Raw genomic sequence first — 16,344 nt, 5'->3', positions numbered from 1 at the left:
AGTTAAATTTACAATCAAATACATTTATTATAATTTAGAATTAAATAGATTATATATTTTTTGGTACAAAAACTTTTCCAATAATAATATTGTAAGATGCAACCGATTTATTAAGGTATTTTACATAAATGGACATTGTTGTTGTATCCGTTGTTTTTTTAACTCAAAATTTTATTAAATCTTTCATAACGAAACATATCGTGAAATACAAAAACCGATAGAAAATGATAATATCTCCGGAAGTAATAGTCTAAAAGAGGAAGACAATAATAATGAAGTAGAATAATAGGAGAAATAAGCATTAGAGAACCATAAGTAATAAAGTTGAAACTGATGGATTAATCATAATTCGCAGACACTCTTGAACAAGAGATCGAAGCTAACTAAAGAAACAATGATTTAGGCAAACCCAATCTTGGAGGGTACACCACCAAGCCGTATCCGTTGTTATTAGCGTATGAGAAAAAAAAAGAGGCAAAATGAAAATGAAATTGGGGGTTGAAACTCGAAAGCACGACTGAGGCATGACCATTTTGTCTTTCACCTCTTATCATCGCACTCATCGCCATTTTCTCAGCCGTCCGATCACTTTGCCTACACATCCATCGTTATTTTAATGGATCAGAGAGATGTGATTGGCATCTGAATTTCTGGTTACACTATTTTTTTGTTAATTTGGTAAGACTACTCATCCATCTCCTATTGGTTCTCTTACACATGTTGCTTTGTTGTAATAATTGTAACTAATCTTCGAGTCCTGCAAATTGTTTTTTTTTTTTTGGTGTAAGTCCTGTAAATTCATCATTCATCATTCTCATTATTATTTCTTGCATTACAGTAAACAACACAATTCTTATTTCTTTTTATTTCTAAAATCTGATTCCTAAATAATATTCAATTTCTGTGACTTCATCATTCTTATTATTATTTTGCGCTGATGTGTGGTTTTTTATTGGTATACTAGGATAAGACTTGAGTTATTTGTCTATATTATCGATAATTATTTTTATATATTTGATAATTTTATTTATACAATACAATGTTTTTTGTTGTTATTATATAATTTCTTTCCGATGGATCGGATCAATTTTATTAAAAATTGTGGAACTAAACTATAATTAATATATCATGGATTGATCGGAATGGACATTAAACAAATTATAACACAAAAACTTTATTTTTTTCCACCAAACACAATTTTGAAAAAAGTGAACAGTATTATTTTCATAGTTGAATTATTTTGACATTTATCTTCCATATGGTTTTGAAAGGTTTGAGATCAACCATCAAACTGATACATGTTATTTTTAATGATTTTAGTCGTATGCTTAAGAAAAACTTACATTTTTGTAATTTAAAATCGTTAAAAAATCAAAATATAACATATATAAAAAAATCTAACATATAAGGTTTCCTCATTTTTGTAATTTAAAGTCATTTTAATTTTTTTTTTAAATATAACATATAAGGTTTCTTCCTTTTTGTAATTTAAAGTCATTTTAAAAAATTCAAAATATAATATATAAGAAAAAATATACTTTTTATTATATCGTTAATCTGATTGTTTAATTTTTTTAATAATATAAAATTTTTAAAAATGAAGAATGATGTAAAATTTGTTATCAAATCTTTATTATTCATACTCATTAATTTTCATATGTTAATTATATCAGATACTTCCGTAGTTTTTATTTAAGAAAATAATAAACCATTCTTATATTTTTGGTTAATATAATATTTCTTATTAATTAAATTTGGACCAATATTTTTTTAATTGATTTTTAAGTTGTCATGTAAACTAATTAAGTGATATCTAAACATTATTTTTTTAATTAGTACAAACTTAGGATTACAACTTTTTTAAATGATCCCCAATTAGTATATAGGGATAATTAACTATGAGACCCAAAAAAAAGTCTGAGATTCAATACATGCCATATCATAAAAAATTCTGAATTATAATGAAATCCCGCATAGCATATATGGTGTTCGTCCCGCATAGCATATATGGTGTTCGTCCCGCATTAGTTCCCTAATCACATTCACAAGCACCAACGCAAAGAAAAATAGAAAGTGGGACCCATGTTTGAATTTCTTTATCTAGATCAAATGGTGGATAGAGGAGTTGTGTCCATGATGGACGGTGACTTTACATGCCATTTTCTTTCTTCTTCTTTCGCTATGTTTTTCTCTTTATGAGAAAAATATATATCAATGAGTTTGGTCTTCTGTTGTTGTTAGGAAAATATTTGTTTTTACCAGTATGTGCCATCATACACATGAATAAGGACAAGGTCATAAGAATACGCAATAAGAAAACTTATATCTATTCATTCATTGACAAAATGAAAAATTATTAAGTTTACTCTTTTTTATTTCCTTATTAGTTTTAAATTTTAAATTTTATTTATTACCTTATTATTTTGATATAACTTACACTCAAAGCTGACGTTGTCCGTATGTAAAATCAGATTATACACATATAATCAAACTCTTAGTATATTTTTCAATATTTAGTGAAAAAACTAGATTTTTAGCATATGAACATTTTTACGAAATTGAGTATATATGGTATATTCCGTGTAATTTCACATATTGTCGAGAGCAACAAGAAAACATTTGCATACACTTAACAGCAACTTTTGAAAGGAGATAAAAAGAGAGCTAAATACTTATATTTACAAATACAAAATTAGTAACTCGAAATTAAGTGTATTTATCTTATAGTATTTCATAATAATACTTAGGAACCGAATCAATAATTTTAAGAGAGATCCTCATTTCATCATGGTAAGTAATATATAACTAGGTTAAGACCCGCGCCTTGCGCAGGATGAACATTATATATATAAATTATTTTATATTTTATATGTTTATAACATATTATGAAATAATAAATATATATTAAATAATTAAAAATTCATTATCTACTACTTATATAATTAAATTGGTGCGAACATATAAATAAATTTTATAAATCGAAAAAAATAATTTCTATTTGATATGATATATAATTAAATTTAAATGATAGTAACATATATATGGTATATTTTAATATTAATATTTATTAGATGATGTTTTTTGCTCATATTTTTTCTTATCATTTGTATCTGTTATAGCAAAAAGTCTAAATTAGTGACTGTGGGATTAATGATTTAAGTAATTTATAATATTTTAAAAAATTAAGTTGTCAATATTTTTTCAAATTTTTTATCAAAAAAATGTTCAAAGTATATTTCAAAATTAAGTTATTTATGTATTTTTATATGGCATATAGTTTAATTTAAAATGATACATATATTTATATATCTTTTATTTTTGATACTTATTAAATGAGACTTTCAACGTATATTATTTTTAAATTATTTGTATCATGTCATAACAAAAGTTTTAAATCATAGATCACAAAATTTGAATGTGAAACTTTTAACAATTTTAGTAATTTATACTTGTTTTTAAAAATTCAAAATATAATATATATATAATTTTTTAATTTTTATTATATGGTTACTATGATTGTTTAATTTATTTTAATAGCTTAAAATTAAACAAATATAATTATAATACACACTTATTTTTCTCAAATTTTTATTATTCAAAATCATTAATTGTCATATATACTTTAGCCACATTAGGCAATTCCGTAATCTTATTTAAGGAAATAATGAAGCACATTAATAATGTAATTAATAATATATTTATTATGGTTTAATAAAAAAACTTATTATATATTTAGATGGACCAACCTATTTCTCTAAGGATTCTAAGAATCATTGTAGTGATGACACGTGGCTACAAAAAAATGTTGCAATGCTTCTCAAATAATATATAGGGGATTGTCGTTATTATACTTATTGCATACGTTGGAAATATCAAAAGAAAAACAAACAAGAAAGAAAAGTCTAAAAGTCAACAAGAAAGAAGGAATCATTAAACAGAAGCAATAATACTTGCTCAAACTTCCTTTGTTCATTTTAATGACCATTAGTTTTTTTTTCCTTTGACATCAAAATGATGACCATTAGTTATAGACCCAAAATGCTACAATAATAATATAATCTGATATGTCCCATTTTTTGTTAACTAATTATAAATATTTTAATCAAAATTTAAACTGAACCGAACCCTTAATTTTGGAATCTGAAAATTCACTTCATAGTAAAAATAAGAACAAAATATGTTGACATAAAAAAAACATTTTACAAACACTTTCTCGCTCTAAAACCCTCACAGTTCCTCTCTCTTTCCCTTTTTCACAACCATTTATTAGATTCCTCTTCTCTCAATAGCCTCTCCTTCTCTTTTCTATTGGATTGTAATAGACTGATAGCACAAGGAACCAAACCAAAAAAAAAGAGAAAAGAAAGAAAAACAAATTATCTCTTAGAAAACTTCTCTTCTTTTGGTTTGATTTTTAATTATCAGGAAACTGTTTTCTTTGTTTTTTTTTCAGATTTGAATTTCCTCAAAGGAAGTTTCTGGGTTTTTTTTTCTTGGCTTCAATCTCTTCTTGTGCACAAAAAAAAAAAGAAAAACCTTTACTGGATTTTTTTCATTTGCTAGAGAGAAGCCTCTTAATAGTTTATACCCCTGTTTTTGTATATACCATTTATAGCTCAATATTAAACAAAATCTGTAAACTTTAAATTCTCATTGTTAAGTCTATAAAAATTGGAACTTTTCTCTGAAAACATATTTCAGAGAAAAGCAAAAACAAAAAACAGAGAGAGAGAATGGGGAAGCAAGGACCTTGCTATCACTGTGGAGTTACAAGTGAGTAGTTCTTGTATCTCCAATTTTGATTTTGATTATGAGAAATTTTTTGTATCAATAATTCAATATACATACTTTTCTTTTCTTTGCTGGTTGAGATTGCCTTTTTCTTGGGGAAATAATTTGATTACAGGTTGTTTTAATATATGCTTTTGTTAACAAAGTGTAACAATCATTGAAGAGATACAGCAAAGACTTCCTGGACCTCAAGAACATTAATGATCATTTGGGAATCAAAATAAATTTTGCTTTTTGTTTAATGATCAAGGTTTGATTTCTGTTTGTGAATCCTTGTGTTGTTTGTTCTCAGTCTGCTTGGAATCAAATGCATTAGGATCTGAGTTTGTGTTTATAAGCCTCTCAACTGTCCTAAAAAAACCAAGAACTAATTTCTGTTTTTGAGATTAGCTCTGGTTGATGTTAAAGACTTCATGATGTTTGGTTGATTAGAGATCATTGTTCTTCACTGATATATGAAAACAAAAATGTCTTTGCTTGATTTGGAGTTTGACTTCTGCTGTGTAATTCAAGTCTTGTCTGATTAAGAACTCTTATGTTGTTTCCATTGAAACAGGCACACCTCTGTGGCGAAATGGGCCACCAGAGAAGCCAGTTTTGTGCAATGCGTGTGGATCGCGTTGGAGAACAAAGGGAACACTTGTGAACTACGCTCCACTTCACGCACGTGCTGATGGTGAAGAGAACCAAGATCATCAGAGGTATCAAAGAATGAAGAGCATCTCTTTAAGTAACAAGAACACAGAAACCAAGATGCTCAAGAGGAAAGCAATTCAAGAAAGCCTCCCCAATAAAAGACCGGTCTTAGAATTCAATTATGGTCTGAAAAAGGCCATGATAGAGGAGGATGCTAGTAACAGATCAAGCTCTGGTTCGGCTATATCAAACACCGAGAGTTGTGCACAGTTTAGCAGTGCAGGAGATGGGAGTGAGTTAAATGCTTGGGAGACGACTGTTCCTTGCAAGAGGAGGACGTGTGTGGGACGTCCAAAGACATCATCTTCTGTTGAGAAGCTCACGAAGGACCTTTTCAATATTCTACAAGAGCAGCAGCAATCGTCAGTTTCATCAGAGGGAGAAGATCTTCTTTTTGAGTCAATGTTCTCTGCTGAGATTGGACATGGGAGTGTTCTCATGATGGATCCTCCTCACTCGTTTGCTCGGGAAGAGGAGTCTGAAGCCAGCTCACTCTCATCCATCAGTGATGCATACTCACATTCCGTGAAGCGTGCTGAGATTGGAGCAGTGAGAGGTTCAGAGTTTGTTGGACAAGCAGTAAAGCAAGAGCAGCTCAAGAGGACCAAGTCTCAAACTGGAAGAGTGCATGTCCTTGGGAGCCATAGTTCACCACTTTGTACCATAGACTTGAAGGTAACTTTCAAGTGACTTTTCAATGTGTTGACTTTGTGACAATGACTTGAAAGATGATACTTTGTTGCAGGATGTTTTCAACTTTGATGAGTTCACAGAACAATTCACAGAGGAAGAACAGAAGAAACTAATGAAACTACTTCCTCAGATTGACTCTGTTAACCTTCCTGATAGGTTTGAACTGCATTGTTTTTTTTTAAATAAAGAAAACAATTAAACTAGACATAAGAAAGATTCTAATCTCTTTTATTTTGCATTTTTTTTTTTGCAGCCTCAGAATGATGTTTGAAAGTGCTCAGTTCAAAGAGAACTTCTCTTTGTTTCAGAAACTTATTGCAGATGGTGTCTTTGAGATGCCTTCTTCCTCTGGGGCAAAACTGGAAGACATAAGGGCTTTTAAGAAGCTTGCATTGTCTGATTTTAACAAATCTCGTTTGGTGGAAAGCTATAACCACCTTAAGGTTCTTCTGCTTACTCTTATTGTCACACTCACATTGTAATAATAACTTTTGGATAGAGGTTGATGGATGTTTTGATACAGGAACGTGAAAAGGGGACCGGAGATTCTGTTACTACAACAACTTCAAGAAGCTCATTAAACCCAAATGTACCTAAAACTATTGTGACCATTAAGAAACATTGTGAAAACCAAACTCAAGTCAAGTCAGGTTAGTAGTGTTAAGGATGTTTGATTCTGCCATCAATCTTTGTGTTTTTGTTGATGTTCTTGTTTTGGTTACAGAGTCGAGAGGGCTTATGAGGAGTCCCAAAAGTGTGACAAAGATGAAAGCAAGCGATGAAAGCAAAGTTCTGACAGAGAACAACGGTTCTTGCTTCAGCCCAAGAAGTTTAGCTTCTGTGTTTGCGCAAGAGAGTGGTGGTACTACATTGTTCGGCAATGAGAATAACTGCAGTTCTGATCAAGATCTGCTTCTTATGGACTTGCCATCAAATGGGTCGTTTCCTCAAGCAGAGCTGCTTCACCAACTTTGAGGGGATAAAGCTTTAAACTCCATGGTGCTTCTCAGTGGTAATGGAAGGATGAGAGACTCTTAAGGCTTTTGATTGAGATTGATAAAAGAGACTCTTAGGCTTTCTGAGAGAAGGACCAAAGTGAAGTTTCTGCTTTAGAAACTGGAATATGCAGCATGAAAATAACTTATTTTTATTCGAGTCTTGGCCTTCTCTTTGGTGGTTAAGGTGGGTCTTACATATATATATACATACTATTATAAGGTGGTTCTTATAAATACATAAATATACATAATGCCTCTTCTTTTTCAATGAACCTTTCTCTTTCAATGAACCTTTTAAACTTGAAAGTTCCATTATTTTCATTTTTTGTGGGCTTCTTTAGGGGGGGTTATTGGGACAAAAAATTGTGTGGAATTTGAGAATTTTTAAAGTTGAGAGATTTTAAAAGTTGAGTAGATTTAACAAATATTTTATCAACTATTTTGTATGAATTTCTGTTGATTGTTATAGAATTTTATAGATTTGCATACATATTTTTTTCATAAGAAATCTCCTCTTAAGGTAATATATACAAGTCTTTTTAGAAAACTACCAATCTTTTGTACGTCAAATATATATACATGTATTATGTTTTCGTTCTGAGCTACATAGAGGTAATCTCTTTCTTTTCACCATCATTATATAAAGTCTTGCTTCCCAGATGCAAAGATAAGAATGACCTAGTTAGTTCTGTAGTTTTTCCTGAATGATGAAGTAAGATAAATAGATTACATTTCTCCATGGCTTGATTCTTGGGTCAATCATCGTCTTCTTCTCCACTTGTTTTTCTTTATACAAAATTGAAATGGACAAATGTTGAAATTATCAATTTTTTGAGTAACATTCGTAAAGAATCGAAGTGTGTGTTTTTTTATCTTACAGATTTTACAAATCTTATGAGTAAACATGATATTTTCAAAGTTGAGTCTCATGAGTAAAAATATAAAGAATTTATATCCCAATAAAAGTAGAGTTTGATAGAATTGCTAAATCAATGAAAACCAAACTTTTTGAATAATGAAAGATTGTAAATGGATTTTAGAAATTCCTAAACCAATAACAAAAGATTTAATTAAAACTTTAAAAATCCATAAACCAATAACAAAGGAATCTTAAAATTTCATAATTCTCCTAGAATCTTTGCACCAATAACCCCCCCTTAGTTTCTGTTTTTTTTCTTGTATAGGTTGAGATTATAAGGTGGATCTTATCTATACAATACATATATATACAGTATCTTTCAGTGAACCTTTTAAACTTGAAAGTTTCCATTGTTTTCAATTTTGTGTGGGCTTCTTTTCTTGGAATTTTAGTTTCTGTTTTTTTTTGTATAGATTGAGATGATACTGTAATATCATGTAACGTTCCCCAAATTCAGATAGTGGAGTAAAGGAGTGTATTTTATTTTGGGATCAATACATATACATACACATAGAGTTGTCCAAATTAGAAAATGATAATTGATCATTTCACATATATCTAATGTCAAACAAAATCATGCGTACAAAGACTTAAGATGTGGTTAACCATGATGTCAATTGCCAAAGAGAGACACTGTCGAATATTTTTATGATGGAATGAATTAATAAATAACACCAAAAATTATGAATGTACAATTCCAACGGTTAATTCATGAGACAAAAATTAGGATAATATAAATAATACGAAGTTGTTTTCCACGTCCATAAAATCAAAATCAAGAATCATGATGACTAAGTCCAAAAAGAATAAGAACAAGTCCTAAAAGGGTCATATATCATTTCATTATCAAACAAGGACCATGTCTACATTCACCAACTGGAATCTCGACTAATCTTGATTTACTTTCTCAGAAGAATGTGCATGCCATGACTTACAAGCTTAGAAAAAAATAAAAATAAATAGAAAGCAACAATTCTTACATGAACAAAGAACACGAGAAAATTAACACCTTTGGAGGTTCGGACACAGCACAGTGGCTGGTGATCACTTAAAAGTGGAGAGACGGGGAAGCTTGTCCCTGAGGTAGTAAAGCCTTGCTCTTCTCACTTTTCTGTGACTCACAACTTTTATCTCTTTGATGTTGGGAGAGTATCTGTCAAACCAAAACGATGATAAGGTGAATCAAAACGTATATTCTTAAATCCCACATTCGATACATTAGAGGAAGTTCCTCAACACTCGTATGTTATACATAATGAAACATGAGCAGCCATGAAGCTACCGATTATAAACGTAAACCTATGCACATATTCTAATCACTTTAACGAGCTTAACTCAGTATATATACATAAGGTAGGATCCATTGAAAAGCCATGAGTCAAAAGGTAAAGCACAGAACTTACATGGGAAACACGATTTCAACACCGATACCAGCAATAATCCTGCGAATACGAATGGTAGTGTGGATGCCAGCGTTTTGTCTAGACATGACTATGCCTTTGTAGATAGACAACCTACGTCTGTTCTCAGGAACTTCCTGCAAAGTGTAAACCCCCATATCATCACAAAGATCAAAACTTACTGATTCCACGCATCAAAATAAGAACTTTACCAGTTTGATCTCAACGATATCTCCAGTCCTGATTTCAGGAACAGGTCTCACTTTCTCGGATACCTCAATTGCTTTGTGGTTCAGTATCTACACACAACAACAACAGTTAGTGACACTGAAACCTCCTCAGTTCATGTAAGAAAACTACTAATCAAGAAACCAAGTCCCTCAAAGCTTACCCCCATTACGTCTCCGAGCTTGACTCTCGCCTTTCTTGCAGCTTTGGCTTCGACCACCTCTTCTACATTGCCTTCATCAACACCTTCCTCTGCTTCACCTTCACCTTCACCTTCACCTTCTGCTCTAACGAGAACCTCTCGTCTCGCCTTAGCATCGAGTGAGAAGCTAGATTTCGAGACGGAGTGGTTCAGAGAAAGCCTAGACACTGATAGACGAGGAGGATTCATCGAAGGTGCGCATGATAGGAACGACGACAACCGTAGTTTCTTCGATGGCTGACTAGTCGGAATCATATGCAATGCCTGGAATCATAACAAGTAATCAACACCTGGTATATACTCAATTGGTGTATGTGTGTGAGATAGAGAATAAACCTGAGGAAAGAGATGAGAGCTTGTCGCCATGGTTATCACTCTTCAGCTACTCTCGGAGATGGAGGAGGGGAGGCTTGTAAACAGCCTTATCTGCTTCAGGCACGCGTGTGCTAATCCCACGTGTGGTGGTTTTAATGGGCCATAAATTTGTTGGGCTTTCATTGGTCCTTGAGTGTTATCAATAATCTATCTATATATATATAAAAATATGTTCGCCTCATGGTTCCTGACAAACCGACACGTGTTCGAGTTGAATGATACTCACCCTTTCACTTAATCACAATTATTAATGGATTCTTTTCTTTTTGTTAATAAATATTTCAGATCAGTATTTTAGACCTAACATAATTAGGTTTCTTAGTTGTAAGATAACACATGAGGGAATCTCACATGAGACGGCTATAATGTCAAGGAACGAAAAACAGATCTGCTGCGTGTTAACAACTCCGGTTCAAACCTACAGTCAATGAAGATTTGATGCACCGGCCACGCTGAATTCCGATCAAGGTAAGTTGGAAGACGTCGTATTTGGCTGTTCGATTCCACTTTTTCTACCCTTGGTTAAATTTTGGACCCGTTATGGAAGTCGGTTGGATTCATGCATCTTCATTGACTATCACATTAAATCATTCAATGAACCCCCTCAATAAAACATTTTAACTCAAATATAACTAATCTTAACATAAATAATCTTTTGACACCCTAAAATTCTCAAAACCTATAAACATTATTATATACTTCTCTTAACAAAATTTTACAAAACATACATAGGAATATACAATTACATCACAAAAAAAAGCATGAATTATTTTAGGAATAACTTCAAGTTTTGAGTCATATTCGCAAAAAAAACTTTAAATAATTTAGTTTAATTAAGAATATTATAAAACAAAACATTAGAATTAAAATAAATATTAAAAATATAATATTATTTATCAGAGAATAGTAAAATTTACTGTCATTATAATTCAAAACAAAAAAAATAATTATAATAATCTCATAAGTCTTTCATTATTTTTTTGTTTATAATATTTTCTAATCTATCATAATTTTAAATTACTTCATAAATTATTATAAAATTACTTTTATTATAACTTCTCGTCCGTAGGACAGACCAGCCCTAGTTATTATTGTAATATAATATGATTATCAAATTATCAAGCAGTGGGGTTAATAAACCTTTTTTTTTGCTGAGTGGAAAAAAATTTCTATGATTTATAAATGTTAATTTAATTACAGAAACTTACTAATGTAGATCATCTAGTTACGATGAATCTATTTACTAAAATATACTATAAAAGATTCGAGAGGCTGCTGATATATTCTATGCATTGGCTGACTCAGCCAGCATGCTAATGATATTGATGCTTACATAAACCTGCAACCCTGGCCCACTATTAGATGACGTCGGTCACGCGCCGTCGCTTCATAGGAAACTAAAGTCGTCGACGTGGCGTGACAACTGTGTTCTGTCTTTTGGCTCTTCCGTAAAGAAGAGGACACGTGTCATATCTTTACACATTACGTCGACTTTCTCTCTCTCTCCCTTCCGCTATCTTCTCTCTCCCTCTACCCCCTCTCTCCTCTAATCTCTCTCTCTCAATCAAATTAACTGGTGATTCTGATTTCTCAAACCATAGATTTGGGTTTTTCATTTCGATCCTTAAAGGTTGGTTGATTCTTTTTTATCTCGATTATTAATTATCATTTATTATTATTGAAAAAAAAATGGCGATGGGTTCGAAGAGGAAGACACCGCCTGGGATTCAACTTCTGAGGAGAGTCAGAGGAAGGAACTGGAGCCCGAAGACGTTCCGTTACGCGATTCTATTGATCACTTTCATCGCCTACGCTTGTTACCACGCTTCTCGGAAACCAAGCAGCATAGTGAAAAGCGTTTTACACCCCGAGCCAAGCACCAAGCCACCGCAACAAGAACACATCAACATGCGTCCTTGGCCTTTGGGTGACGTGTTCGTGAAGGAAGAAGAAACCGATGTGAATCGTCGCGGCTCTGGTAATAAAGGATGGGAACCGTTTAACGGGAAAGGTGGCACGTCGAGGCTGGGAGAGATCGACGTGGCGTTTCTCGCTTGTTACTCGATAGGAATGTATGTTGCTGGACATTTGGGTGATAGCTTGGATCTGAGGCTGTTTCTGACTTGGGGAATGATTGGGAGTGGGTTCTTCGTGGGGCTGTTTGGGATGGGTTACTTCTGGGGCATTCACGCGTTTTGGTTCTTTCTTGTGATGCAAATGGCGGCTGGGTTGTTTCAGGCGACGGGCTGGCCGTCTGTTGTGGCTGTGGTCGGGAACTGGTTCGGGAAGAGGAAGAGAGGGCTTATCATGGGGATTTGGAATGCTCATACTTCGGTCGGGAACATTTGTGGTTCCTTGATAGCTGCTGGTGTTCTTCAGTACGGTTGGGGTTGGTCGTTTATAGCTCCTGGTTTGGTTATGTCTTTAGGAGGTGTTCTTGTTTACTTGTTCTTGGCTGCTTACCCTGAGGATGTTGGCTTTCCGGATATCAATTCTAATTCTGGTAAGTTCATTAAGAGGCGCCGTGACATCGAAGAAGAGGTAGAAGAAGTAGATGTGGAAGACGAAGGGGAGAGTTCAGGTTCCGGGTCAGGACAAGGGTACGAGAATAAAAGAAGTGTTGGTCTTTTGCAAGCTTGTATGATTCCTGGTGTGATACCGTTTGCGATGTGTCTCTTCTTCTCGAAGCTGGTTGCGTACACGTTCTTGTACTGGTTACCGTTTTATCTGAGCCAAACAAGTAAGTTTTTTGATAGTCAGTCTCAGAGAGCTTAGTGTTGTGGAAATAATATTCTTACTTGCTTTTATATGCGCAGCTATTGGTGGAGAGTATATGTCTGTGAAGACAGCAGGAAACCTCTCGACGCTTTTCGACGTCGGAGGCATTGTGGGAGGGATTCTCGCTGGTTACATTTCAGACAAGTTCAAAGCGAGAGCGACGACTGCAGCAACGTTCATGTACGCTGCGATTCCCGCGATGCTCGTGTACCATTCCTATGGAGGTGTCTCTCAGACGGTCAACGTGGTTCTCATGATGGTTGCTGGTTTGTTTGTCAATGGACCTTACGCACTCATCACAACCGCGGTCTCTGCTGATCTCGGAACGCACAAGTCTCTACAAGGGGATTCGAGGGCGCTAGCCACCGTGACTGCTATTATCGATGGGACTGGATCTGCTGGTGCGGCTTTGGGACCTCTTCTGACAGGGTTTCTTTCGACGTTGGGTTGGGAGGCTGTGTTCTATATGTTGGTCGTTGGCGCTCTTTGTGCTGGGTTGCTTTTGACTCGTTTGGTTATTGCTGAGATTAGAGAGAAACTTGGATATGTTGATGAAGGTAAATGCGCACCAAATCTTTTATTGTGTTTTGAAGAAACGTTGATGATCTGAGTTTATATCTTCGATTGTTTTTTTTTTTTGCAGTTACTGCGTGTGAACCACTATTAAACGAGAGAAGATGATGGAGAAGAGAGTTAGGTGGTGTGAAGAGGAGCCATTGTTTGGGTAAGAGTTTTGTTCTGTTATGTAATAAGTAAAGGTTTGCAGAGAAACTTTTGTATTCTGTGTGTTTTGTCAGATATTATTATTTTTTTATCTCATAACAAATGAATGAAAGAATTGGTTTACATATTTCTTCTGTGTGATTATCATCGGAAGCTTTTTGTGCACTTTCAGTAGTTCGTTAACGAACTTTTGATGTTTCAGCAGCTAAACAAAATGATACAAGCAATGTTCCGAGAGGATCAAATGATTAATGGATAAGGATTACAAGTGGCAAAGTAACTTTAGTAAGGTTGGGTTAGTCTAAAAGTAACCATAGTTTAGTTAATGGTTTAGCTTTATAATAACGTGAGAGGTTTGGGGGAGAGATCTATCGAGAAATTAGAGAGTTGTTGCAGAGAGAGAGTCTCATGGTTCCTTTCTTTGTAAACCGTTTCTGATCAATAAGAACGTATTTCATCTTTGATTATCAGTATTGTTACTTTTGAGATCCAAATCGTAACAAATTGGTATCAGAGCCGTCGATTCCGGAGACCCATGTCGACAAAAGTTGAAATCGATGAAGTGCAGGAACGTCTGCAACATGGCGTGAGGAGGATGAGACCGTTGGTTGCGGAGCAACAACTGGAAAGGGACAGCGTGAAGTTCCCGAGGCCAGATATGGTTGTCCGAGAGCGGTGGAGCAGATCCTCATACCAGGAGCAGATGGAGAAGCGCTTGATCGAAATCGCTTTGGCGAGTGGTACCTCGATGGAGGAGATAGAAGAGATACAAGCTATGACGAACTATGACAGGCCAGTGAGGACGCTGGAGGAGGAAAGGAGGGCTCGGCTGGAAATGCTGAAAGAGTGCCGTCAAATGCTTGATCGATGGGATGAAGAAGATGAAGCGAAGAAATCACTGGAGGAAGAGACGATGGTTGCAGAAGACTCAAATCTGGGTCATATTGAAGGATCCTTGAAGAGTTTCTGTCTACCAATGGTGAAACTTACAGATGATCATCAAGTGGTTTCGCAGGAGACGCACAATGGTGAAACCTTTATTTGTTGGGATCAAAAAGTGCAGCCGTACTTTGAGAGGGGTAAAGATGCAAGAGAGGAGTTGCTTGAGACCAAGATGGAGAAGTATGCCCACCATGTGTTCGATCAAATGGTTGAGGGAGGTGTAAGAGTAACAAGGAAGAGAAAGAGATGGAAAAAAACTTTTCTAGATATTGAAAAGCATTTGGATGATACTTTGAGCGAAAAGGATAATGATAACTTTGAGACACTGGGAATACAAATGGAGAACATATCTAGGAGACGAAGGAAGAGTTTGTTGGAGTGGTGTAACAGAGTAAGCTCTTGTCAATTGTTGCACACCCGTCAAAGAGTTGACAGGAAATGGCTGCTCATGTTCATAAAGAAGAAGAAGAAGAGAATGATAGAAATTGCAAAGAATTATGGATATAACGACAGGACAGAACGATGCAAGAAGGCTAAAGGACGCTTGCTGAGTGTAATGACGAGATGGTTGCATCACCATGTGGAAGGAACTGCTGAGAAAGTGAACAAAGTGACAAGTATAGCGATAGAGATACTCACTGGTCAGCTTACTGGACAGAGCTTGCTGTTGCTAAAAGTTACAGTGAAAAAGCAGAAGAGTAAAAGACTGCAGCTGCATAAGAAGAAGCGTATCAAGTCTATCAAGATGGAGGATCACTGCTGGAGTATGAGAAAAGGGAAGAGGGAGTATGAGATGAAGAGAAGCAAGCTTGAATTAGAGAAACTGAAGCTGATGCAGGAACATAATAAAGCTCTGAAGAAACTAAGAAAATGGATAAAGCATAAGTTCAAGCAGAAAAATAAGAAGGGAAGTATCAAGCTAGATGGTGCAGTGATGAAGATTAAGAAACTGTTAGCTGCCACAATGACAGAGAGAGCAGAGCTGAGGTTTGAGTGTACGGTTCAGGGAAAGCTTCTCTCACTCTTTAAAATAGGATGGACGAAGATCATGTGGAATTGGAAGAAGCATAAGATCGTTTACATGCGACGGAATATTAAGGGTATCATGACTGCAACGTTTGGTGATCGTAAGGTGAGTTTGAGAGATGCGAGAATGGGGTATAAGGTGACAAAGTTCAAGCACGAGCTAGAGACTGAGCAACTGCTGCAGGGACGTAAGAATGGGCTGAAGAAGCTTGCGACATGGACGAGGCGTAAGCTCACACTCAGTCACAGCTTTGAGTGCAATCATCCCATAAATCTCTTACAAGCAAGGAGTGAGCAATCAAAGAAGAGACCTTCAGGTAACTATATTGCTGTGATGTGGAACTTAAAGCGAGGACCTGATCTGTCTCGGAAGCAACGTAGGTACAAGCAACGGTACAACAAGAGTCAGTGGCTGCATGTGGTGGAGAAAATGATCACTACAATTTATGTTGAGAAACCAATGTATCTACGCCTACAGAGAAATGGAGGATCTGAACATGTGATTAGTTGCCAATGGGATCCAGGTGGAGCAGGTTCTGGTCAAGAAGATAAGATAAAGAGAGTTGGCACTGC

General features: G+C 34.8%; 3 protein-coding genes across 4 annotated transcripts; 2 read left to right on the top strand and 1 right to left on the bottom strand.

Moving 5' to 3' along the window:
• Nucleotides 1–4,234: 4,234 nt before the first annotated feature.
• On the top strand, nucleotides 4,235–7,349 carry LOC106360832 (GATA transcription factor 26). 2 transcript variants are annotated; one of them, XM_022701821.2, is made up of 7 exons: nucleotides 4,253–4,773; nucleotides 4,907–5,041; nucleotides 5,348–6,162; nucleotides 6,233–6,336; nucleotides 6,434–6,623; nucleotides 6,704–6,830; nucleotides 6,905–7,349. In XM_022701821.2, the coding sequence occupies exons 3-7, from the start codon at nucleotides 5,503–5,505 to the stop codon at nucleotides 7,153–7,155; spliced, it is 1,332 nt and encodes a 443-aa protein (XP_022557542.2). In that variant the 5' UTR covers nucleotides 4,253–4,773; nucleotides 4,907–5,041; nucleotides 5,348–5,502; the 3' UTR covers nucleotides 7,156–7,349. The 2 variants fall into 2 exon arrangements, with proteins under 2 accessions (XP_022557537.2, XP_022557542.2); XM_022701816.2 differs by lacking the exon at nucleotides 4,907–5,041 and having other exon boundaries at nucleotides 4,235–4,773.
• Nucleotides 7,350–8,912: 1,563 nt separating this feature from the next.
• On the bottom strand, nucleotides 8,913–10,444 carry LOC106360831 (50S ribosomal protein L19-1, chloroplastic). Its single transcript, XM_013800501.3, has 5 exons — nucleotides 10,264–10,444; nucleotides 9,889–10,191; nucleotides 9,710–9,796; nucleotides 9,501–9,634; nucleotides 8,913–9,250 (listed from the first exon to the last, which is right to left on the bottom strand). Exons 1-5 carry the CDS (start codon nucleotides 10,291–10,293, stop codon nucleotides 9,142–9,144), a joined length of 663 nt encoding a protein of 220 aa, XP_013655955.2. The 5' UTR covers nucleotides 10,294–10,444; the 3' UTR covers nucleotides 8,913–9,141.
• Nucleotides 10,445–11,465: 1,021 nt separating this feature from the next.
• On the top strand, nucleotides 11,466–13,930 carry LOC106360830 (putative glycerol-3-phosphate transporter 4). The gene is made up of 3 exons (XM_013800500.3): nucleotides 11,466–13,042; nucleotides 13,119–13,637; nucleotides 13,724–13,930. Exons 1-3 carry the CDS (start codon nucleotides 11,992–11,994, stop codon nucleotides 13,759–13,761), a joined length of 1,608 nt encoding a protein of 535 aa, XP_013655954.1. The 5' UTR covers nucleotides 11,466–11,991; the 3' UTR covers nucleotides 13,762–13,930.
• Nucleotides 13,931–16,344: the final 2,414 nt, after the last annotated feature.

The sequence above is a fragment of the Brassica napus genome, chromosome A8, assembly GCF_020379485.1.
Source record: "Brassica napus cultivar Da-Ae chromosome A8, Da-Ae, whole genome shotgun sequence".
Taxonomy (NCBI): Eukaryota; Viridiplantae; Streptophyta; class Magnoliopsida; order Brassicales; family Brassicaceae; genus Brassica; species Brassica napus.
The sequence above is the reverse complement of the archived record's forward strand: the minus strand, read 5'-3'. Positions and strand labels throughout refer to the sequence as shown.

What these genes read in the sequence shown, in the direction of transcription:
- LOC106360830 (XM_013800500.3), top strand. Translation starts at nt 11,992, where the DNA reads ATGGCGATGGGTTCGAAGAGGAAGACACCGCCTGGGATTCAACTTCTG. An exon ending in GTTTTATCTGAGCCAAACAA is followed by an intron (nt 13,043 to 13,118) that starts GTAAGTTTTTTG and finishes TTATATGCGCAG; the next exon opens with CTATTGGTGGAGAGTATATG. An exon ending in ACTTGGATATGTTGATGAAG is followed by an intron (nt 13,638 to 13,723) that starts GTAAATGCGCAC and finishes TTTTTTTTGCAG; the next exon opens with TTACTGCGTGTGAACCACTA.
- LOC106360831 (XM_013800501.3), bottom strand. Translation starts at nt 10,293, where the DNA reads ATGGCGACAAGCTCTCATCTCTTTCCTCAG. An exon ending in ATATCGTTGAGATCAAACTG is followed by an intron (nt 9,635 to 9,709) that starts GTAAAGTTCTTA and finishes TACACTTTGCAG; the next exon opens with GAAGTTCCTGAGAACAGACG. An exon ending in GTTGAAATCGTGTTTCCCAT is followed by an intron (nt 9,251 to 9,500) that starts GTAAGTTCTGTG and finishes TTGGTTTGACAG; the next exon opens with ATACTCTCCCAACATCAAAG.
- LOC106360832 (XM_022701816.2), top strand. Translation starts at nt 4,734, where the DNA reads ATGGGGAAGCAAGGACCTTGCTATCACTGTGGAGTTACAA. An exon ending in TTTGTACCATAGACTTGAAG is followed by an intron (nt 6,163 to 6,232) that starts GTAACTTTCAAG and finishes ACTTTGTTGCAG; the next exon opens with GATGTTTTCAACTTTGATGA. An exon ending in AAAGCTATAACCACCTTAAG is followed by an intron (nt 6,624 to 6,703) that starts GTTCTTCTGCTT and finishes GTTTTGATACAG; the next exon opens with GAACGTGAAAAGGGGACCGG.